The sequence below is a fragment of the Antechinus flavipes genome, chromosome 1, assembly GCF_016432865.1.
Source record: "Antechinus flavipes isolate AdamAnt ecotype Samford, QLD, Australia chromosome 1, AdamAnt_v2, whole genome shotgun sequence".
Taxonomy (NCBI): Eukaryota; Metazoa; Chordata; class Mammalia; order Dasyuromorphia; family Dasyuridae; genus Antechinus; species Antechinus flavipes.
This window is the reverse complement of record NC_067398.1, coordinates 109,557,070-109,581,833: the sequence shown is the minus strand read 5'-3', so window position 1 is coordinate 109,581,833 and position 24,764 is coordinate 109,557,070. Positions and strand designations below refer to the sequence as shown.

Sequence of the window (24,764 nt, the reverse complement as noted above, 5' to 3'; positions counted from 1 at the left end):
ATTTTTCTAATAGGGGAAGTCTCTCTTAATTTCCTCCTCACACTACCACAGATAGATAATACCTGTTCATATGTTATCTATGCTTTAAAAAAAATGTTAGCATCTTAAGGACAGGTATTGTTTTTCCATGCATTAACTAGCCCAATCCCTTGTACACAGTAACACATTAACTATTTAAAAATTACTGGATTAATAATAAAAACTGGATTAAGTTGGAGAAAAGCCTAGGAACACATTTTAGTAGAATAACAGAGGCTTTTGAACTCACATATAATCAACTTTCCAATAGTTTCAAATCACTTCTTAGATATTTTTTCTTTATGATCTGTATTGTGGATGCTAAGAATAGCATAGAAGATTTCAAAGAATGTTTCTTCTCCCCACTGTCTCATCATTAATTTCAAACTCAGGCTAAGGATCCCACCTACACATATCTGTAACCTAACTGTGGTTCTCTAAAAACCAGAGGCAAAGTTGGAAAGTAATTAAAACTAAAATATTTTTACCATTCTAGAAAAACTCAAGTGAAAGCAACAATCATATGATGAGAACTAATGCAACTACTGTTTAACAAACTAATCTCCAATCAGCAGTCAAAATGGGAATGGTGGATGGAGATGAGGCAATTTCTGAAAACTGAAGAACCCCCCAACTGAATAGAATCAAGGAGACTATTACAGTCCAGAAGAAATGGTGAAATATTTATTTACGAAGTCCTGCCCTATATTGACTTTTCCCTTTTTGAAGAGAAAAATAGAAGGAAAGACATTAGCTAGTGGTAGTTACCATATCTTTAGCTAAAGAAAAAACATCTTGTGGAAGGAATAAGGCACTATTCTAGAAAGCTCAATCCCAAAGCAAAATGAGCTTAATCTCTCAAAACACCTATTTCTGAGCCTAGATATTTTGATTTTTAATGTTAGAAGTTACTTAGATATATCTGCTAGACCCTCAGATATATTTTGACCATTTTTTATTTAGATTAAGTGTAAAACTCTAACAGAAAAAATAGTAAAATAAATGGAATCATCTCCTATTTTAGACATAAGATACCTATCAACACTAACTTAGAGAAAAAAAGAAAAAAAAGAATTACTATTAACAAATTAACTTGGAATTTATAACAAAAACATTCTACAGAGCACAGATCAAAATGCCCAAGAAACGTATCTGGAGTGTAATTAGGGACAATTTGCACCCTACAATTGTATGAAAAAAGTCCTTACCATTTTCCTTGAATTCTTTATTGATAAGCAGCTTTGTGAGCAATGGAAACACCACCCAAATTGCACTAATAAATGCTGAACACAGTCCTTGGGAAGTAAGTAGAAGAAGAGAACCACAATGCACAAACAGTGAAATGTCAAAAAATACCTCTCCCAGGTAGTGTTCACTTGTATGCTGAAAGAAAAACACAGTTTCATTGGACAGTTTATTTTTTTCAATTTAATATAATCACTTCAGTATCCTTTTAAGTTAATACTGACAAAGCAAACTCCTCTCATACAGCCGTATCTATTGAAACACTGTTGAACTGATAGGTTATTCTTTTTTTCCTATGGAACGGTACCCTAAAATAAGATTCCACCTGAAACCATGCTTTTTGTGAAACAAATTAATTACTCTAAATAAATAGTTAACTTGACTATATTGCTATTGCTTTGTTTTACAAAATGCTTCCCCTACACTTTCCTGTCAATTAGTATTGGTCTACCCATTTTATAGATGAGGTAACTGAGGCAGAAATTAAATGATTTACTTAGGGACACAAAGCTATTAAATTATCAGAGACAAGGACTGAATCTAAGTCTTTCAAATCTAGGAGCAGCAAAACCAATAGACTATCTCCATGCTAATCTGTAATGCCTTTTGTTTTTGCTAACTATAATACATAGATATGTCTTCCCATTTCCCTTCACCACCTTGGAACTGAATCCTTTCTTATAAAAGAAAAAAAAATGTAAAACAAATATGTAGCCTACATCTGAAAAGGTAATCTCTGGAAGTGAATGCATCTGTCCTCAAATTATCCTCCCCTCTAATAGGTTTCATTCTCTGTCTTCAGGACCATTATTACTCTTGTTGTTCATAGTACTAGTAGCAGCAGCACCAATACTGAATACCAGTAATCTAATTTTAAAGGGGTACCCAAATCTTACTAAAAAATGAACCTTTATTTTGTCCCTTTTCATCTAGCTTTCCAGAATGAAGGAACATGATTACAAAGTTCACCTGGCCTCTGCTACATCATACCACACCATGGTCCTCCTACTTCCCAAAAGCCCTGCTCTTTTTCTGGCTTTATATCTTTACCCCAGGAACTACAGTGAGACATTAAGCAACGAGAAAGTAAGAAAGGGGTGGAAAGAAGTAGGACATGAAGATAACTTAGATAAAAGTACTGCTCCAACCATCACTACAATACATCACTACCTTCAGTAGATCCTGCTCCCCAAAATAGATCTTTCCAACACCAATTGAAAATGACAACATATTATTAATACCAAAGGCATTCTGTTTCCTTAGCAATTTAAATTAGTCTTCCCTTTCTTTATTTAAGAGTTCTAAAAGTTGGCAGTCGATACAATAATTTAACTTAAGTACTTCTTGGGTACCTACTATATATACACAAAGCACTATTTCTTATCCTGTATCATTTATAATGTGTTGTTGGTAGGTGAACACCTGTATAAACACACACACACACACACACACACACACACACACACACACACCCCATTCTCTCTTTTTCCCTTTCTCTTCTTCTCTCTCTCATTCTTTTTTCCCTCTCCTCCCCCCACCTTTTTCCCACCTCACAAAAACAGAAAATTCACAATGGAGGAAATAAGATAAACAGATTGCCATTCTAGAAGGACACAATTCTGTACTTCGCTATAAATTACTTCCATTCGAAATGCATGTTGATTCCTAACTTCACTGACACCAATCCTAACTCACATAGGGTGAAACTATACAAGAAGATAATTATCCAAACTGTGACCAAAGAACAGGCACTTCTGAAGCCTTTACCATCTCCCTTCATCCTCTCCTTAACTGTGTGGCTGTCTTTGTCATACATTCCTGAATAAGGGAATCTGGACCAATAAAAACAGATAGAAAAAAAAGGAACAGAAAAAAAGTCAAAAAATGATTTTACAAGTAACAATAATAAAACCTCAATTAGAAATTTCCTGATAATGAACTGTACACAATCTGTATAGGTACATTTTGAAAACATAAGACTTTACATTAATACCACTGGGGCCCTTCTAACTGTCATAAAGCTGTATACAGTTCTTGAGAAAATTTCAATGTACACGTCATCAAAAATGACTGCTAACTTTAGCACTTCAGCAAACTCAAGAAGAAAAGAGATTGGCGTGATCACAGACCATAGCCTCATTAATTTCAATTCCTGTATAGGAAGATATGGTTTCAAATTCTGGATCTCTTACTTACTTCCTGGATGAGCTTAAACAAGTTGTCCCCCAACCTTCCTAGGAGTTTCCTGATTACTGAAATGATGGAGCTAGACAAGATAGCTTTAAAGTCCCATTAGGTTTTAAGTTCTTTGAAGAGTAAAGCACATGTTAGGCAGAACTTTTGAAAAGTCTCCAAATTTAAAATTTGGGCCACGTTATAATTTGAACAATTTCCTTGTTTTGTTTTGTTTTTAAAAGAATTATGCTGGGCAGCTAAGTGATGGAGTGGATAGAGCATCAGCCCTGATGTCAGGAGGACCGGAGTTCAAACTTGATCTCAGACACTTAACACTTTCTGGCTGTGTGACCCTGGGCAAGTCACTTTACCCCCAATTGCCTCAGCCAAAAAAAAAAAAATGCTACATTTAAGAATTTTCAAGTTAATAATATTAATTCTATTAGTGTGCAAACACTAAAAATAGAATTCTCTTGCAGGAAATTGTCTACACGAAATTCAGTGGGATATTCTGCTGCTTCCAATAACTAAAGATAGTTTCCTGTAAATACTCAAAATGTACAATGTGCTGCTGTACTGCTCTCAAACTCACAGATTGCTAAAAGCTTATAAAGGGAAAATTTAAAAGCATTAATGAAATTAACACAAAGGGAAAAGGGAAAGAACACAGGAAGCAAAATAATTTAACAAATATCCAGAACTCAGTTATCTGAGGTGTCTTTTTTTTTTTTAATTATCATCCTTTCACTATTATTTTCAACATCAAAGAAGTATCTGGCTCTTTTCAACAATGAGGTGATTCAGGTCAATTCTAATAGACTTGTGATGGAGAGAGCCATCTGTCCCCAGAGAGAGGATTGTAGGCACTGAATGTGGATGACAACATGATATTTTCACCATTTTTGTTGTTGTTGGCTTGCTTACTTTTTTTCTTTCTCATTTTTCCCCCTTTGATCTGACTTTTCTTGTACAGCATGATAAATGTGGAAATATGTTTAGAAGAATTGCACATGGTTAACTTATCTTGGATTACTTGCTATCTAGGGGAGGGAGTAGAAAGAAGAGAGGGAGAAAACTTTGCAACACAAGATTTTGCAAGGGTAAATGCTGAAAACTATCTTTGCATGTATTTCAAAAAATAAAAAGGTATTATTTAAAAAAATAAAAGAAAAAATATCAAACAAGTATCTTTACAAATTGGTCAATGGAGAAAAGTCATATGGTATAAAAAAAAGTCACACATACAATATAAAGTTCATTTCTTTTAAGTTTTTAAAAGGAGAAAAACTAACATTCTATTTGAGATATGGGAGCAGTTCTTATGAAGCTGATTTATTCAAAATTTTCACCAATACAACTGAAAAACTTCAAAGGTCTCTGTAACTTTCCAAAAAACTTAGAAACTACAACATAAGCACCACAATAAGACAGATAACATAAGATCTCTATGAAGTTGGTTTGGATAGAGCTGAATGCATCTAGTAAACAAAGCTACATGACTTGAATTTTTGAGCAATTCTCTTCTAAGTACCAACTTAACCTATGCTCTGGTTTCCAGTGTTTTTAAAACATCCTTGAAAAATGTTGTTAAGCAGTCTGCCCACTTTTATCCTAAACTATCCTCAATTAAAATGTACTACAAACAAAACAAGATTAAAAAAAATCTAGCCAACAATGCCATTTTTAAAAATCTAATTAAAGCTAAATATTTCTATCAATTGTTTTGAATCTACAGAGTATAAAAAAGACACATGAAATGGTGCATATGGCAAATACTTGATGCTAGTATTTTTCAATATATAATTTTCTGACTAAATGGCTGATTTAAATAAGTTCATTTCTCCTAGGGAAAGAATTCTTCATTATAAGATTGGTAGGTTTTTTGTTCTTGTTTTTTTAACATTCAAGAATAAAAACCAAAAACTTTTTTTTTTATAAATATAACAAATCTTTTGAGACAACTGTTCTCAACTAAATATAAAAAAGCTTGGTAATATTTCTGTTCCACTAATAATAATAATAATCAGATAAAGAAAACATCTTTTCTTTATTACACAAACGAGAAGACTCACAGGAAGGGACTGAAGGAGAGTAAGTCATTTGTACAAAAAGATATAAATATGAGAAGGAAAGAATCTGTTCTAACAAGCCTTACAGAAGAAAATATAAATACCATAATGCAGTTCAGCATATTATAAAGCTCCATGACCTTATTTAACATATTTAACATTGGGAAACAGTTCCAATATAGCCATAAACAGATATCTAAGGCAATATTTGTCAAATGAAATTCTCATGTGTAATCCTTCTCCATCATCAGTTATGATCCAAAGCAACAAGCAATCAATAAATATCTATAGCACTTACCACATAATAGAATCTTTTTGCAAGTGTATGCACAAGTGTTATTTTAGCCACAGCTGCAGTCCCATATAGACAGACTGAGACGTAAAAGTGGTTATACCATGAAAGAGACTGTCCAATAAGAGAAATAAACACTGCTATAATGAGAACAGTTACTAAGCTGGTAAACCAACTTATCAGTGTGATGCCAAGCCCACAGAAGAAATCCTTTGTGTAGTTAGCAACTAAAGAAAAGAAAAATAAGAGTTTAGATTACAAACTTTAACAAACTCATAAAAGCAACTGGCAAAATTATTATAGTAAATGTTTAAAAAGTCTTCAATGTTATAAATAATAAAATGATTTAGTGAAATTAACATTTGTTAAACATTAATGAGGTATTAAAATTTCCCTAAAAATAGCTAAGAATGATTAATCAACTAATATTCATTGGCTATCTATAAAATCATGTTACCATGCTGGACATTCAAATGAGGTACTGACTGCCAAAACACTACTGTATGTGTGAAATGAGTATAACTAGCTTTTGAAATCTCTCCCACTATATTTGATTGATTTTATTGTAAAAGACTTACTCGACATGATAATCTAAATCAAAAGATATACACATATATAAGGTATACATATAAAGTGTGTGACACATAGTTTAAATAAAAGGCCTAAGAAATGGAAGGCTGAGCCTGGAGTCAGTGAGAACTGAGTTCAAATATGGATTCAGACATTTACTACGAGTATTAGGCACCAATTTATGTCCTTAGACAAGTCAACAATCTCCTTTTGCTTCAGTTTCTTCAACTGTTAAATGAGAATAACTATAAGGGGTTGTTGTGAGGATCAATGAGATATTTATCTGTAAAGTACTTAATATGGTGCCTATCATAAAGTAGGCTATATGCAAATACTTATTCCCTTCTCTCCCCCCACCAAATAGATATGTTATTTGAATATTATATGACAAAAATGATATAGATAATATAACATGATATATTTTATATATAACATAAACACATATATTACATATCTACCTATCCATTCATCTATCTATCTAACAGAAGTGGGAAAGGAATATGCCTCTGCACATAGCCTATCATGATAACACGTTACAAAAATTTCATTGATCCTCACAACAGCACTACAAGGTAAGCAGTTATTCCCATTTTATAGTTGAGGAAACTGAGACAAAGAGTATTAAATGACTTTTTCAGAATCATACAGCTGGTAAATTATCTGCAGAGATTTGAATTCAGGTCTTGCAGATTCTAGACCCAATACTTTCTATACTGTGCCTGTGTGTGTGTGTGTGTGTGTAGAATCTTTTTATTTATACACACAGGCATGTACAATTATAAGTGTAGGTATGTATGCATATATATATTTGTGTACATATACTCACAGGACATCATGTGCACATTTATTATGTAGGTGATGGGTGTTTATGTATTAAGTAGATACAGGAATCTATAAAACTGTAATTTTATCAATTTAGAAAAATTCCATTTTCTAATGTAGATCACATCCATCTCTACTATCTATCCATTAGTTCCAAGGCCTGGGAATCATCTATGCCATAAAGAAGCAAAGTGACTTCCCTAGGATCACAATATCCTAAATCCAGCATCACAAGCAAAAATTGAACCTAAGACATCTTAATTCCAAGTCTAATGCCCTACTCCTTGACTTAGTGTATAAAATGCATAAATCCTGATTTCATTCAGACTACAAGACAAGACTTTGCGGAACTATGAGATAAAGCTAATGAATACAAAGGTGAAGAATGAAGTACTTGGGAAAAACTTTCTTAGGACCATATATAATACAGAATTCTCCTACATTTAATGCAAAGATAAAGATTTGCCTCATAAAGATTCTATTGTCTTGTATTTACAGCAAAGTTACAGGCTTACCCTTCTGTTTGGGCTTCAAGAATTTTTTGCCCAAGTACAGGGCAACAGCTACTACCACCATGTAGTTAATTATTGAGCCAACACGAGCTGGATAGGCTATGACAAACAAGCCAAGCACATCAAAAAAGACCATGTTTCCATGTCGATACTCAAAGGAAGAAGCCAGTCTATCAGATGTAGCTAAATATTTAAGCACAGCTAAAATGTTGTCACCTACAGGAAAAAGTAGATATAAATAGAACATGATTTTAATGTACTTATATACAATTATTCTCTCTCTCTACACACACACACACACACACACACACACACATACACACACACACATTTTGTTGTTGTTTTTATTTCATATAGCTTTTTATTGACAAAACATATGCATGGGCAATTTTTCAACACTGACGCTTGCAAAAACTTCTGTTCCAACTTTTCCCCTTCTTTCCTCCACCCCCTCTCCTAGATGGCAGGTAGTCCCATAACACATAGGTTTTAAAATAGAAATAATTAAATTATGGGAATTAACAGCTTCAATTATGTTTAAAGTGAAAAACTTCTTCACATTCTTCCTAGGTATCTCTTTTTCTTTTTTTCCTTTCACAATCATATTTCCTGAAATAAATTAAGTCCTTAAGTCTTAAGTCACTGCTTCTACTTCTTAACCTTAATTTCATTTCTGCCAGTCTCTTGAAATACAACTTCAAGAGCATAGGATAGTTTACCTCTCAGACCTGTGGAAGAGGAAGGAATTTATGACCAAAGAAGAACTAGAGATCACTATTGACCACAAAATAGAAAATTTTGATTATATCAAAGTGAAAAGTTTTTGTACAAACAAAACAAATGCAGACAGGCTTAGAAGGGAAACAATAAACTGGGAAAACATTTTTACAGTTAAAGGTTCTGATAAAGGCCTCATTTCCAAAATATATAGAGAATTGACTCTAAATTTATAAGAAATCAAGCCATTCTCCAATTGATAAATGGTCAAAGGATATGAACAGACAATTCTCAAATGAAGAAATTAAAATTATTTATATACATATGAAAATATGCTCCAAATCATTATTAATCAGAGAAATGCAAATTAAGACAACTCTGAGATACCACTACACACCTGTCAGATTGGCTAGAATGACAGGGAAAGATAATGCGTAATGTTGGAGGGGATGTGGGAAAACAGAGACACTGATACATTGTTGGTGGAATTGTGAACACATCCAGCCATTCTGGAGAGCAATTTGGAACCATGCTCAAAAAGTTATCAAACTGTGCATACCCTTTGATCCAGCAGTGTTACTTCTGGGCTTATATCCCAAAGAGATACCAAAGAAAGGAAAGGGACCTGTATGTGCCAAAATGTTTGTGGCAGCCCTGTTTGTAGTGGCTAGAAGCTGGAAAATGAATGGATGCCCATCAATTGGAGAATGGCTGAGTAAATTGTGGTATATGAATGTTATGGAATATTATTGTTCTGTAAGAAATGACCAGCAGGATGAATACAGAGAGGACTGGCGAGACTTACATGAACTGATGCTAAGTGAAATGAGCAGAACCAGGAGATCATTATATACCTCAACAACAATACTGTATGAGGATGTATTCTGATGGAAGTGGATCTCTTCAATAAAGAGAGCTTTAATTGATCAAAGATGGACAGAAGCAGCTACACCCAAAGAAAGAACACTGGGAAATGAATATAAACTGCTTGCATTTATGTTTTTCTTCCCGGGTTATTTATACCTTCTGAATCCAGTTATCCCTGTGCAACAAGAGAACTGTTTGGTTCTGCACACATATATTGTATCTAGGATATACGGTAACCTATTTAACATGTAAAGGACTACTTGCCATCTGGGGGAGGGGGTGAAGGGAGAGAGGGGAAAAATCGGAAGAGAAGTGAGTGCAAGGGATAATTACCCTGGCATGGGTTCTGTCAATAAAAAGTTATTTAAAAAAAATAAAAAGAAATTTAAAAAAAAGAAATACAACTTCAACAAGTTACCCTGATCACCATCTAGACAGTCATATCATTTAAGGAATAGTTCACATATTCAAATTTACAGATGACTTTGTATGCTGGAGTTCAGAAAGGGTGCAAGTGACACATCAAGTGCTTTCCCATGCTCATCATCCTTGTCTTCTCAGCTTCATTTCACCCATTGATCACCCCATCCCATCAAAGTCAAACACTTCCCATAAAATTTGTCACAGCCTTTATATAAAGAACTATTCTATGTTCTATGTTCACTTCAGCAAAAGTGAACATTACAAAAAAACACACACTGACTCTGCTCACCTTGCTTGGGTTCCTCAAGGGGAAGAATTACTCATTCTTAACTCTATCTATGATATTCAACTGTTTACTGTATTCCGCTAGGAATAAATACTTGGTGTATCGGATGGCTCCACAACTCTTAGGGAATCATGTAGTTCTTCCCTCACATGATCTGATATAAGCTAGCTAGGACTGACTGCACCTCACCACTGGACCAGTTTTATCCTAAGAGAGCCCAATTTCCCAGTGAGACCTACAAGGAAATCAACTTCCCTGGTTTTTGGAGAACAGTTATGTTTGCTACCATCCTAACCCAGCAGAACTGCCTAGAATAAGAACAATAAAATTCATATTGTGATGGACAATCACGTGGCATGGTAAACAGAATACTAGACTGAGGAGTCAGAAGAGCTGAAATGAAATCCTGGTCAGACACTTGAGCTGTGTGACTGTGAGCATCAGGCTTGGCCTCTCTAAATCAAACCTCAGTATCCTCATCTGTAAAATGAGGATAGTGAAAGCACCTATTTTATAGAGTTGTGAGGATCAAATGAGATTACTTATATAAAGACATTAAAGTGCTATGTAAATGCTGGCTCTTGTTATTATTATTCCCAACTACTGCCTAGCGCCTCAGCAACTGACTCCATCTATCTCTTAGACCAAAGATCATTCAAGAAATGACCTAAATGTGTCTCTCCTCTCCCTTCTTAGGGCACTATGGAATCAAATTGTTTTACGGTATCTTTTTAAGGCTTTTAATCAATAGGGAATAAAAGCAAAACATACAACTGAAGAAGGTTCAATTCCTCTTGGGCAGATGAAGTTCTTTCTCTTACACAAATGCATGAACACTGGTCTTCAAGAGTAGATTCTACAAATCCCATCAGAAGCCCCACAGCCAAAATCATAAAAGTACCTGTGGTTCCCAGGTGAAAAGGGATTCTTATATTTATCAGCAATAACTCAGAATTTTTCCTCAGAGAAAAAGGTTTCTCAATGATGATTGGGTAGAGTTGAAACAGTACCATTTGTATGACTTTTGACTACATTATAGGGTTAGGTTTTTTAGGCTAGCCCAAATACCTAGTCACCTTTGAAAATGTTCTTTCTACAAGAAAATACATTCTGCATTTCAAAAAACCAACCAAAAAAAAAAGTGGAACATGCCTATTTAGTGAGTAGGGGAAGCTACATATATAGATAAAAAGTATACATACCATTTTGTTTTCACCTGGCATGATTGTTTTTTAGTCATAATAAGAGCAGATGAGCTATACCTATACATGAGACATTATTGCTAACATACAAAATAAATTTTTAGTATGATAATTTTAAATAAAAGCTGAAAAAAAAATCACAAAAATTCTAAGTCACAGAAATTATAGTTCCTAAAAAATATGATGGTCACTACTCATCCACAACCTAAAAGACAGATGAGTTTTGAGTAGAGATCAATATTAACACTAGTCTTAGAAGCAAACAGCCTCTGATCTCATTAGATACACTCAAGTTAAAAAAGTTCACAAATAATGATTCCAGAAAAAATAACTCTGATTTTAAAAGGTAGATGAGTGAGGAAACAACTATTATCTAGATGTACTGCTTACAAAAATCTAATACCAACCTGCTCTCTGAATAGAATCGGTGAGAATTCTGTCTGATGTATCATACCTTGTATGATAAATGTAGCCATTCTCAATAAAAGCCAAGTCTATTCCTAAGAAATGAAAAGGAAAAGATAAAAGAAACAGCAATTCACATATTAATATTATTTTAATAAAATACATAAAAGTTAAACTTCTAAGAACAACTTCACTTACATTTGTTCATTTCACATATGCTCTGGTTGCCCAAATTTTATCTTCTCAATTATTACTTGGCCAGAACCAAAAATCAAATTCCAAACCATTTGTATAAAGGGCTGTTCATTTAGGCACAGAAGAAATAAATAAACAAAATTTCAAAGACCCTTGCAGAACTAGCTATCATCCATACCAGGACCTGATAAGAGATTTGGAATGGATGGAAATTAGCTAAAGTAAGCAAAAGATGCCAAGTTGCCTGAGACCAAAAAAAAAAAAAAAAAAAAATTAATTAATTACCTTCACACATTTTGAGATTGATTTATTTTTACTCATTTGAAATGTAAAACTACCAAAAGAATAAAGTCTACCCTCATTTCAGCCTAAATTATTTTAAATAATTATGTCATAAATAGTTCTCCTTCTGACAACAAATTGGTGATTATTTCCAAAATAAAAGATGTCTATAACTGAATATGCCATATTGTTGTTCGGTCGTGTCCAACTCTTCATGACCCTTTGGGGGGTTTTCTTGGCAAAGATACTGAAATAGTTTTCCATTTCCTTCTCCAGCTCACGAGGAAACTGAAGCAAATAGGCTTAAGTAATTGCACCAAAGTCACCCAGCGAGCTAGTGTCTGAAGCCAGATTTGATCTTGGAGAAGGCAAGTTGGTCTGACTCCAGAGCTGGCACTCTGCATTCTGTGCAACCTGGCAGCCACAACTGAATATGCCAATTATCAAGCAATGCTTTAAAATAGTTTTTTTTTCTTTTCAACATTAACTCTCTTGGTTCTCCTCCTGACCTGTCTAACCACTCCTGATTTCCTTGCTATTCCACCATACTCCATATTCTATCTCCAGGTCTTTGTCTAGGTACTAGTTATGTCATTAGGCAAAGTCACTCATGATCTGCCTGCCTCAATTTTCTCAATTTTAAAATCAGATTGATGTGAGAATTGAATCAGATATTTTTGTTTGTAAAGTATTTTGCAAACCTCAAAGTGATGCATAAATTAACCACCTGTCATTGTTAACATACTGTATGTACTGAGAGAGCAATTAATTATCATAATTTTTGTATGTGCATCTCTAGAACTCAGCATAGTGCCTCACACAATAGCAGGCTATAATGCTTGAATGGCTAATGCTGACTGATGCTGATAAATCATAATGATTTGTTAAATATTAGTAATTTGGTTAACAGTAGATGATTTGCATTATTGTACTATTTTATACATAAGGGAAATCTGGAAAGTTTATGATCTAGTCACAAGAGAATGGTTAAAATTAAAATTCATATAGTGATATATAAAATCTTTCAGAAAGTATTCATGAAAACCTAAACATGCACATATTTTATAATTAGAAAATCAATTCTAAAAGGCAATGGAGACACAATGGTTTACCAAAAGACAGAAATATATTTAACTCATAAGATACAAAAATGAGGGATCTGGAGCATCCATCCTCTATCCTTCAGTTAGACAACTATCCCAGAACAAGCTCTCTAGCAAGGAGCACAATATGGGACAAAGGTCTTTGGACTTAAGAGTCAGAAGAATCAGGTCTTCATCTTGGATTCACATACAACATTTATTTGGCACCCATTAGGCGCCAGGCACTAAGCTAAGTGCTTTGCAATCATCATTACTTTTGATCCGCACAGCAACCCTGAAAGGCAGGTGCTAGAAATCGAGAACAGAGAGGTGAAGTCATAGTTTTCTCTTATGTCCCTTGTGTGACAATGATTGGAGCTCAGATCAGCCAGATTCCAGCCCAGGGCTCTATTCCTATGCCCCTTCTGCTACCTGTGAAGCCCTGGGCAGATCACATAACTTAAGTGGGATTCAATTCCTTTGTGTCTAAATGTCCTTTTCTGGCTCTAAATCATCTGACTTTATGATCCCAATCTCTTTTCTTGATGGTAATGTATGTCTGAAGATTTTCTAGCTTACCATTATTTTGTTATAGAAATAAAAACAACACAGGAGCAAGCAATGCATTTTTGCTAAAGATAATTTTTTTTAATCTTTAAATCATCTTCTTAAAAATAATAAATGTTGATGAGAAAGTGATTCAATTAAAATAACTGATTTTACAAATACTTTTAAGCAAACAGTGAAACCATTATCAGTTAATATATACAAATTTTAAAGGCCAGATAATCTCTTAAGTTTCTCATAGACTAAAAATGGTAAGAATATGTTGCAGTTTTAACTAGTAAAAGCTGAAAAATAAAAGTAAAATAAATTATAGCCTCAGGCAACTTCCATTCATACTGATTATTTTGCTCTCCCAAAGACATAGAGACAAACACTAAGACAAAATAACAAACTAAATGTTGATCTTAGAGGCTCCATGGTAAGTATACTTCCAACCCCGACTGTGATTGCATTCAATGGGACAAACCTCACAACTTTCATTCATATGAAATCTGGCACAAAAATGTACTAAGTAGAAAACAAAAAACATAGACGAGAAAAGAAAAAGTAAGCTTACTGGACCCAATTTATGGAAGCATATTATTTAATCACACAATGCTTCTATTAAGCACCAATCTCTATGGCTAATACTCAAGCTATGATTAGAAATGGAATGCTGGTAGGTACAGAATTATTACAGATGGTCTCTAGTGAACAGACAACTTGTGAATGACCTACACATATAACTGGGGTGCCAAGGAATCCAGGGACTCACAGGCTACAAGACCTCAATTCAAATTTTCAGCCTATTATATGGAGATAATAACAGAACCCATCTCACAGGATTGTTATAAGAATAAAATAAAGTAATATTTGTAAAGTGCTGTGCAAATATTAAATTCTAATGTAAGTGCTAGCTATTATCTAAAATTTGTCATTTAGAGGAATGCAAAACACATAAAGAAAGAACAATTATTTAAGAAGTTATGAGCAACTACTTTATTTTTTATTCCTATAATATTTACACAAATTAATAATATAACATAATTTAATATAAAATACCTGGAATGCTGCCAAAATCCCTGTAGATGCGAAAGTCTGTATCTGAAGGAATAATTCCACTTTGAAAAACCTCCTGAGCTACCACTGAGGCAAAAGGGTGCTTTGCTGCTAAAACATATGCTTGGACCAACCAAGGATTTTCAGGACCTGCAAGGAAATATCAGAATATATTTAACAAGATCAACCCAGCATTATCTTCCATAAAATGAGAAAGAAAACTACTGAATTAAGTAGAAAACAAAAAACACAGACAAGAAAAAAAGTAAGCTTACAGGACCCAATTTGTGGAAACATATACTATTCAGTCACCCAAAGCTTCTGTTAAGCACCAATCTCTATGGGTAATACTCAAACTATGATAAGAACTGGAATGCTGGTAGATACAGAATTATTACAAATGGTCTCCAGTGGATAGACACAACTTGTGGATGATCTATATATATATAACTGGGATGCCAGGGAATCCTATAGTCCAATGCCTCAAAGTTACAAGTGCCTTTTGATATCCAAGTCAGAATGGGAGAAAATTATCTAGAGATATTTTCTCTCATACAAATGTAGAATATTAAACTGAGATACCCAGGACGATCTACTTCTGTCCACTGAAGTTGTTCTCAATAATCCTACCAGAGAAACCACCATTGAGAGGATAGGGAAAGAAAGGGGGAAAGAAAAAGGACGAATTCCTAACATCCTGATTAGCATTTTAAGTGCATTTTTCTACAAAAACAATACTATACATAAATGACAATTTGTTATAATAAGTATTATGCTTCTTATTCAAGAAAGTTTAACAGATTTTTATGCATTATAATCAAAACCATATCATTGAAAACAACAACTACTGGGTCTCTCTAACATACCTATGCTGAAAATTCGGGGGCTACATACACATAGGGCCCAGTTCATAATCTGACAGGCCTGGGAGCTCTAACCTATTCCATTTCTATCCTGGTTCTATTCTTCCTATGAAAAGTTGCTACTTTAACTGGTGGTCCCTGGTCCCATGGATTCACCATATTAACACCAAACTAAGTGCAGACTCCTAGTTAGATTAGCTCGCTTCAGCTCATAATTCTCAGGCTCAAAAAAAAGATCCATCAGCCTCAGCCTCCTCAGTAGCTGGAGTTCAGGCACATATCATCACACCCCATACTACACAAACTCTATAACCACCATCTATAACAATTTTTCTTAACAACACTTTAAAGATGTATTCCTAATTACAATTTTTAAAAAAGTTATAGGATATAACCCATAAGTCTGAAATTAAATACAAATGCCACTAGGTTCTACCATGTTAATTTACCTTCTATTATGCTTTGCAAATATTTTAAGACACATAAGTAATAAAGTAAACTTAATAATTATTATTGACAGTTTAATTTAAACCAATATTGAGCCAGGAAATTTTAAAAGTCAAGTTCCTATTTTTATAGTACCACTCCTGGCTTCTCTAAAGGATAACAAACGAAACAATTAAGATTGACTAACAAGAGAAAGAGTAATAAAATAAATTTCTAAAATGGGGAAAAGAAAGAACAGATACACAAAGCAAAATGCTGACACTCCTCTCCTCTCCAGCTTTACAGAGATATAAACAAACAAAAAACCAACAAACTAGCTATGCACTGCTCTGTTCTTTATCTAATGTATTACCGTGGGATAATCTCCCAATGACATAGCAGAATCTCTTCTACATTTATTCTCACCTACTTATTTTTAAAGTAGTAGAGAAAAATAGCATTCTATAATTGCATCGATCTCAGACTAGATTTTAGTATTTCTTTCCATGAAAAAGAAAGTGGGAATAACAGAAATTTATGTCACAAGAGATTTAATTCATAATATTTCATTTAATATAAAATTGTACAGATATTATCCCCATTTTATAGAGGAGAAAACTAAAGCTCAGGGAGGTTAGCAGTAGTTTACATCTACAAAGAATTTTAAACATTAACCATAAAGCACTTTATTTACCATCCTAAAAAAACAGACAACAATAATAAAGACAGGTCCTGTGATTAACTGGCACAGGGAACTTTTCAGAGGAGAAATTCTCCCAATGCAAATTCTCCAAGCAATCTCCAAACTGCATTAGATAGTTGCCTAGAGCACGGAGTAAATCCCATTCCTTGGGCCTGGAAAAACTTTGAAACCTTCTCTCTGTCCACAATGTTACACTCCTTCCCTAGCACAAGTATCGTAACTTGGGCAATTGACAAAGGTAAGAGAACCATGGTTGCAGAACTAGAAAGGACCCTTGGTGTCATCCCATCCAAACTCTACCCATTTTACAGAGGAGGAAATTCAGAATCAGAAATGTGATGTACTTGCCCATAATCTCAAAGGTATAAAACAGCAAAGCTAAGATTCACCATCAAATGTTGCTATCTTTCCACTGTATCCCATTGCCTCTACCACAGTAAAGAAGGCCTAGAGAGCCAAGAACTGAACCCAGGCTCATTTACATCTTGGCTCTCACTGCAATGTTCTTTTCACTAATGCAGCTTTGACAAGAAGAGCTGCAGGAGGGCAAGGGAAAAGAGACCCTTCTCTTCTTCCTCTTGCTACTTGTTTTACAAATAATTAATTCTCTTATGTTTGTACCTCACATAATTTTTGCATGATCTATTCCCTGAAATGACAATGGATGTATCCTACTGAGAAATTATATTGGTTTTAAAATGTAGGATAAATATGAAAACACCATCAAATCATTTAAAACATTTTAATACTTTTAGAATATAAAAAATATTCATTTGCTCAATGTAGATTATAAATCTTCTTATTCCTCTAAGACTGTTTTCCAGAGCCCACCTGGTAAGAAGCTTTCTGAAATAAATGAAGCTGGTCCTCAGACTGTAGACAGTCTGTCATCAGATAGACTTAACCTCAGGTCTCACTGTCAGATCTTGTTTACTACTAGCCAGTGGTTGAGAACCCAGTCACCTTCATACAAATTAGGAATTGGAGGAAAATGCTAGTGAAAAAAGACCTAAAAACAAAAGATCCCTTGGACTTCATACTAAGTGGTAAGATAAAACAATGCATAAATATCACAATCTGTTCTTTATTTCAATAATGCTTTAATACATTTACTGCAATAATCTAGCCCATCTATAAGTATTGCTAGCCAAAGAGTCTTTCTGGCCCACACAGACTTTGTATATGCTAATTCCCATCAATAATTTATTGACCACTACCTACCAAGTATAACATGTACAGGTACTTGACAAGGGAAACCTATCCAGTCTCATAACCTTGAACAAGAGATTTTACTCTTCTACGTATCAGTTTTCTTAGTAGTAAAATGAGAGAGCTGGAAAAGATCATCACCTAAGGTCCTGCACATTTCTAACACACAATGATCTCCAATTCTTCACATAAGAGGCTTTAAATTTCTGCCCTGAATCAACCCTTCAAAGTTCTCCAGTATATCCAGTTCACAGGAAGAAGCCAAGACACAGCTCCTTATGAAAGGTACTTTTCCCCAAATCTAAAATAGAATTGAATGACTGCTTAAAAAAAAAAAAGAAAAAGAAAAAGAAAAAGAAAATATTTGGAGAGATTAAGACAGTCTTCAAATATTCTGTGTAGACAATATTTGGATATTTTTACATTCAAGATCAAGATCACGTCTGAAAATCTATTCCCTGAAATGACAATGGAAGTATCCTATTGAAAATTATTATATGTTTTAGAATACTTCTGTTTTATAGTGTTTCCTTTCTCTTCTTACTCATTACTCAAACCTCTAACTGCTTCTATTTCTTGAATTTCCACTTTTCCTGTGGATGTTCTCTTTCCTGACCATCCCCAATAATACTTGATAGAAGTTAAATGGCAAGCTATGGGAAGCTATGTGGCAGGTTGCAACAACTAAAATATTGGAGATATATTTTCCTCAATATTAATGACAAACATTTCTCTTGGGGATAGTACTACTTTTTAACCACTGGCTTTTGAAAGAAAAAATAAATTGACAGCAAGGGCAGCCATCTGAACAACAGGAGAAAGCTAAAAAACTATTGCTAGCTTTCTACTTTCTATTTCTTCAGACATACTTTACAGAGACATCACCTTCAAAGTAAATAATGTATTTCTTGAAAGCTAAATGGGAAAAAAAAATACTTCTTTACTCTGTTTAACTTTAAACTTTTTTATAGCTGATATTACACAGTAATAAAGCTAATACAAACTTTTATAGATAATGTCATATATGAACTTACTCTTTAAAAAAATTATTTCCTTTGTCTTTGGAAATTTAATTTCTGGCATCTGTAGGGTCATGGTTTTCACATTTTACTAATTAGTACTAACTTACTAACTAGTAAATAGTGGCCATTTCCTATAGTTTTCATTTATTCAAATTTATCTCCAGAGCCTCTTGCTCTGTATAGTCAAAAGACTACTACTTTGGCCACCACTATAAGACCTGCCAAATGTGTATTTAATGTATTACAATAAAAGACTGTCACCATTTCTATTTTATTGGCAGAAATTCTAAATTAGAGATTTTATGACATACTAATGTTTTTTTTTAGGTAGTTCCAAGAATAGAACTACGTATTTCTAAGGCTTGTTTAGTTAACTGACTAATAGACCACTAGTAAAAGTACTTCAACAATAAATTGTGGGAAATTACTATCAAAAACTTAAAAGTTTTACTTTTTAAAGTACATTTCAAAAACCTGTTATGTCATCTCTATTCTGACTGATGATTCAAAAACTTATGAAAAATTAATCAACAGCTCCATCCACAACCAATATTTCAATTGTGAGTGCCTGCAAAGTTTTGCTTTATAATCTACTTTGTATAAGGCTTAAAAAAAAAAAAAGCAAACATATCAGATCTTAACATATCAAAATGTTAAACTTTAAAGGTTAGAGCTTAAATTTAAGATTCTATTGCTCTAACATTTTCAAGGAATAAGAAACTATATTTGTGTAAACTTTTTAGAAAAAAATTTATAAATAACAATAAGCAATGATAAGGACCAAATTTTAAGAAGATCCTAAGAGCTGCAAATCATAGTGCAAGATTTATGCTTTTCAGTGACACTAGAACCTGTAAAATTATCAGATCTCATTATACATTTGTTAATTTCAGTTAACAACAGAATTAAGTCTTTAGAGACATGTATTATCTACTAGAAATAAAATGAAATAAAACAAGAGTGCACAGCATTATAATCTCCCTACAAGAGCCTATGTCAATACAGCCTTTATTTCTCTCTAAAATTTCAAAGTTTCAAGAATTAAATGAATAGAAGATTGTCAGAAATGAAAGAAATCTGAGCAATAATGTTTTAGATGAATTTCTGTTATAAAAGAATAATTCTACAGTGAAGAACATGACAGCAAAGATTAATGGGACAACAGCTACAAACACACGGACTATCAATAGCAGCAAAAAGGAAATACAGAGACTTGTTGCTATCTGTTCCAAACTCTTCCATTAAGGATGAAAGCTACTCCTTAAGGCCAGGGATAAAGGACAAGGTAATAAGCTGTTCAAAAAGCATTGTTATCTCTTAATATTGTTACAATTTTTCCCCAGAGGGGGAAAAAATTTAGGAGAAAATTGTCTATCCCTATCTCAATAATTTTGGGGAGTACAGGGTAAGGGAAGGGAGAATTGGAAATGTCTCCCTTTCAAAATAGAAAACGCTTTTTAAATTACCATAATTTTTATAGGAAAGAAATGTTAAAGATTTTCATCCTGACCTGTGATTTTACTAATGTAGGGAATACCCAACGAATAAATTGCCACTGCCAATTTTTTGTAGGTCAATGCATGTGAAACTGCGTATTTGCTGTCTTAATAAGTCCCATCACCAAGAGACTTGCCAAAAGGTAAATTTTTGTCCATGGAAATCTTGAGACAATGAAAACTACAAAATGGTGAAAAGTCATGCAGTTTAAAATTTTTTATATAAATTATTGCTGAGCTAATTATGAGATTTTTATTAATTAACAAGGAAGAAATGTGTTGAAATCAAGCCTGAAATGTACTTCCTACCTCACCTCTGCCTAAAAGAATCCCTCTCTCCTTTCTAATAAAGTTCATATGCCCCTCTATATGATGCCTTTCTCTTTACCTTCAAACTACTAGTGCCCTCCCTCCCAACCTATCTTGTATTTACATACTTTCTATTTATTTTATATGTACTTGTTGACTTTCCCATTAGAGTATAACCTTGTTGCAATTAGGAACTAGATCCTCCTTTGTACTTTTATCCACAGCATATAGCATATAGTAGATGGTTAATAAATGTTCACTGATTGGATGAAAAGCAAGAGACATAGGTTCATAGACTTTTGTAACAGTTGCCATCTATATAATAAATGGTCAAAAGATAGGAATAAACAGTTTTCAAAAGAATCACAAACTATAAATGACCACATGAAAACATGCTCTAAATCTCTCATAAAAGAGAAAGCCAATTAAAACAACAGGTTTCATCTCACCTAATATCCTCAAATTGTCAAGTATGAAATAAAAATTTAAAAATAAAAACTCAAGGAGCTAGGGAAAGGCAGGCACTTTGAGAGGCTTATGGTGCTTGATCCAATCATTCTGTATTTTAAATTCTATGATAAACATATGTATTAAGATCAGCCTTAATAAAAATAAAAAGAAAGGGTTTTCACAAGTGACATTCCAGAGAATATCATTTCTCTCTAGTCATCCAATTGGGTGAAACAAACAAAAAAGTTCCACTGTGTTTATTTAGAGCTGGCAGAGTTCTCATAAGTTATCCATCAAACCCCTTCATTTTTCAGATACCACCTAGAGTCCACAGAGAGAGGAAAAGAGATTTAAGTACCTACTGTGTATCAAGTACCCTGTTAAGCATTTCACAATTATCTCATTTGATCGTTAAAATAACTCTGGAAGTTATAATCCCATTTTGTAGTTGAGGAAACTGAGGCACAGAGGTTAAGTGAACTGCCCATGATCAGTGAATTCATGGTATTCTCTTAAGTGAAATAACAAGGCATTTTTGGCACAGTGAAGAATGTGCAGGTATGGAATCAATGAAGATTTAGGGAAAGATTTCAATTTAGTTCTTCTTGACTCTAAGCCCAGCACATTATCTACTGTGGGTCACCTATCTGCCAAAATGCAATGATATAGAGCTGCCATTCTTAGAGTGCTACAATTTCTAAAGAGTTAAAACTGCAGGCTTCCAAAGAACAAAAGAGAGATAATAAATGGGCATAAATAAACCAAAGCAAAAACACTTGTATACAAGCAGTGACAGAAATGTTGCCAGCAAGAGATATGTGATTCAAAAGAGAGGATGCCAATTTCAGGGAAGGCGAGGGGGAAATTGAATAATCTATTAATTATATTCCAAAGGAAAAAAAATACCAGTTTCAGAGAGACTCACAAGTAATTCTATCATATAATCAAACAACAATTCAAAGATTATATAAATCACAAAAATAAAAAAGAAGGTATCTTCTCAAACTCCTAAAATAAATGTGGGCATTCCTCAATTTCATGAGAGCTAAAGTAGAGAAAGAAATCATAAACCAACCTCTCATGTATACTGATAAAAATCAATCAATTTTAAATTTTTAATTTTAATTTATCTTCAATTTAAAGTATTAAATGTTAGCAAAATATTTATAACACATTCAAAACATATTCAACATGTCAACTACAATTAGGAAAATAAAATAGGACGTCTATGAAGCAAAAACAAGAAATAACAGTTTGATACCCAATCTACTGCACTGGTAACTATATAATGTTCGAAGATGCAATGGAAGGATCTCAGCATGTTGCATGACCACCAATGAGGAAGAATCAGGGGGGAGATATTGACAAGCATTTCACAAAATGAGATGGTGTATGGATCAATTGTGATCTATAACACTACAGTACCTAACTTTAATGAGATTGCAGACCCACTGAAATATTAAAATATGATTTTAATCAATAGTGTTTTTTGAAGTACAGATTTCCAAGTTCTGGCAAAATCAAATAATCCTCATGTAGCATAATATGACGCTAAGCCCTCCTTTCTTTTTCAAAATTCCCTGAAATGGAAACTATTAATAATGGACAAATAAAGACAAAATTAAAATGTCTGCTCTAAGTATAAAATTCTGTTAAGCTGAAATTGTATTAAAGATGTTGGCATTGATCATATATTACTTATACAGTTTTATACTATTAATAAATTTAATATTTAATATTATTTATTATAAATATATTACAATAATGTATATTATAAGTAAATAACTTAATATAAATATGAAATGATGCACTACTTAAATGTTACTGGTTTTACATATATACAAAATATAGTACCAAATAAATTCAACTATAAAATTAAATCCCTAAATATCTAGATAGATGACAATTTTTAAAACTCATATTATTTTTTATTATCTAAATCTTAAACAGCAAGTTAATCTTTTTGCAGCAGTTACTTTCAGGAGATATCCTATATTTTCACAAATAATTTTCTAAAGAAAAATTTTTCTACAGAAAAAGATTTATTTCAGCATAAGGATTTAATTTAAGTACAAAAGAAATATTTCAACTAAAATATAAAATGTCTGATAGCATACCTGTCTGGAATACAAGCTCTTTTCCTCCAACACCTGCTGCTTCCAGGTTAATAAATGCACGAATCAAGTTAGCCCAGGGGTGCTGAGTAATAAAACCATGACTGGCCTTAATGAAAAATACAGAAAAAAAATCAATTAAATTGTATTCTAAGGTATTATTACATTTAACTCACTATATGAAAATAAATTCCCTAATGAAGAAAAAGAGATATAAAATACATTTTCTCAACTGGGATACAACAGAAAAAAACAGTAAATGATTACAAGTCTTTAGTTGAAGGGATTAGTTCCTATCATCTAACAGACAGTGTGAACATTAAGCAAGTCATTTTACTGTGAGAGCCTCAATTTTTTCATCTATGAAATGGGAATATCTGCTTGTCTGACTTATGTAATTACTGTAAGGATGAGGCTCTCTGACCCTTAAACTCTAGGAAAGGTAAACTGAGTGACAATGTAACAAAAGCACAACTGATCAATCTCTTTAGCCCTCAGTATCACCAGTAAAGCAAAGAGGCTACTTCTCCCATTGTCTCACCCCATTCTAGGGAGAAAAATCAATGGAAGATAAAAAGAAATAGATGCCAAAATAAAGAAATAAAGGAAGAATGAAGAAATAGGGAAATGCATATGATAGGAATTATCAAATTTTTGGAAGGCACTACTATCACAAGTTGTCACCTATTAGCTTAAAAAAAAAAAAGTCACTAGAATAACTCTCACTTAACAGTGAAAGTGGCCAAAGTATTAATCAACTCTTCAGACCTAGAGATATAAGGGAATTATTATGTCATGAATTATAGACATTGAATAAGGAAAATTAGTGTGTAATAAACTAATGCTGTGAAGTGAGTAGAACCAAGAGATTACTGTACACAGCAACAGGACTATTTTGTGATGATCAATTCTGATGGCTGTGGCTCTTTTCAACAATGAGATGATTCAGACCAGTTTCAATAGACTTGGAATGAGAGAGCCATTCTCTCTGTACCCAGAGAGAGAGGTCTGTGGGGATTATGTATGGATCACAACACAGTATTTTCACCTTGTTTGTTTTTGTTTGCCTTTTGTTTTCGTTTCCTTTTTTTTTTTTAATCTGATTTTTCTTGTGCAGCATGATAACTGTGAAAATATGTATATAAGAATTGTACATTTTTAACATATATTGGATAACTTGCCTTCTGGGGGAAGGAGTGGCGGGAATGGAGGGAAAAAAAATTTGGAATACAAGGTTTTTCAAGGATACATGGTGAAAATTATCTTTGCATGTATTTTGAAAATAAAAAGCTATTGTTCAATTAAAAAAAAAAAAAAGAAAATTAGTGTGCGAGAACAGTTTTTAAAAATCAATCCTAAGATCCTAAGATTTGAATGGTACTTTAGATATCCCTCATTTCAGACA

At 33.3% G+C, this 24,764-nt stretch overlaps 1 protein-coding gene across 1 annotated transcript in view; it reads right to left on the bottom strand.

Moving 5' to 3' along the window:
* The window catches only part of ERMP1 (endoplasmic reticulum metallopeptidase 1), a 51,015-nt gene that overhangs the window by 15,798 nt on the left and 10,453 nt on the right, over nucleotides 1-24,764 (bottom strand). The window contains exons 4-9 of the mRNA XM_051987681.1: nucleotides 23,363-23,468; nucleotides 14,771-14,917; nucleotides 11,606-11,698; nucleotides 7,707-7,919; nucleotides 5,806-6,026; nucleotides 1,227-1,401 (exon numbers count right to left, since the gene is read on the bottom strand). Coding sequence (XP_051843641.1) covers nucleotides 1,227-1,401; nucleotides 5,806-6,026; nucleotides 7,707-7,919; nucleotides 11,606-11,698; nucleotides 14,771-14,917; nucleotides 23,363-23,468 — 955 coding nt within the window. The remainder of the gene's footprint in view (nucleotides 1-1,226; nucleotides 1,402-5,805; nucleotides 6,027-7,706; nucleotides 7,920-11,605; nucleotides 11,699-14,770; nucleotides 14,918-23,362; nucleotides 23,469-24,764) is intronic.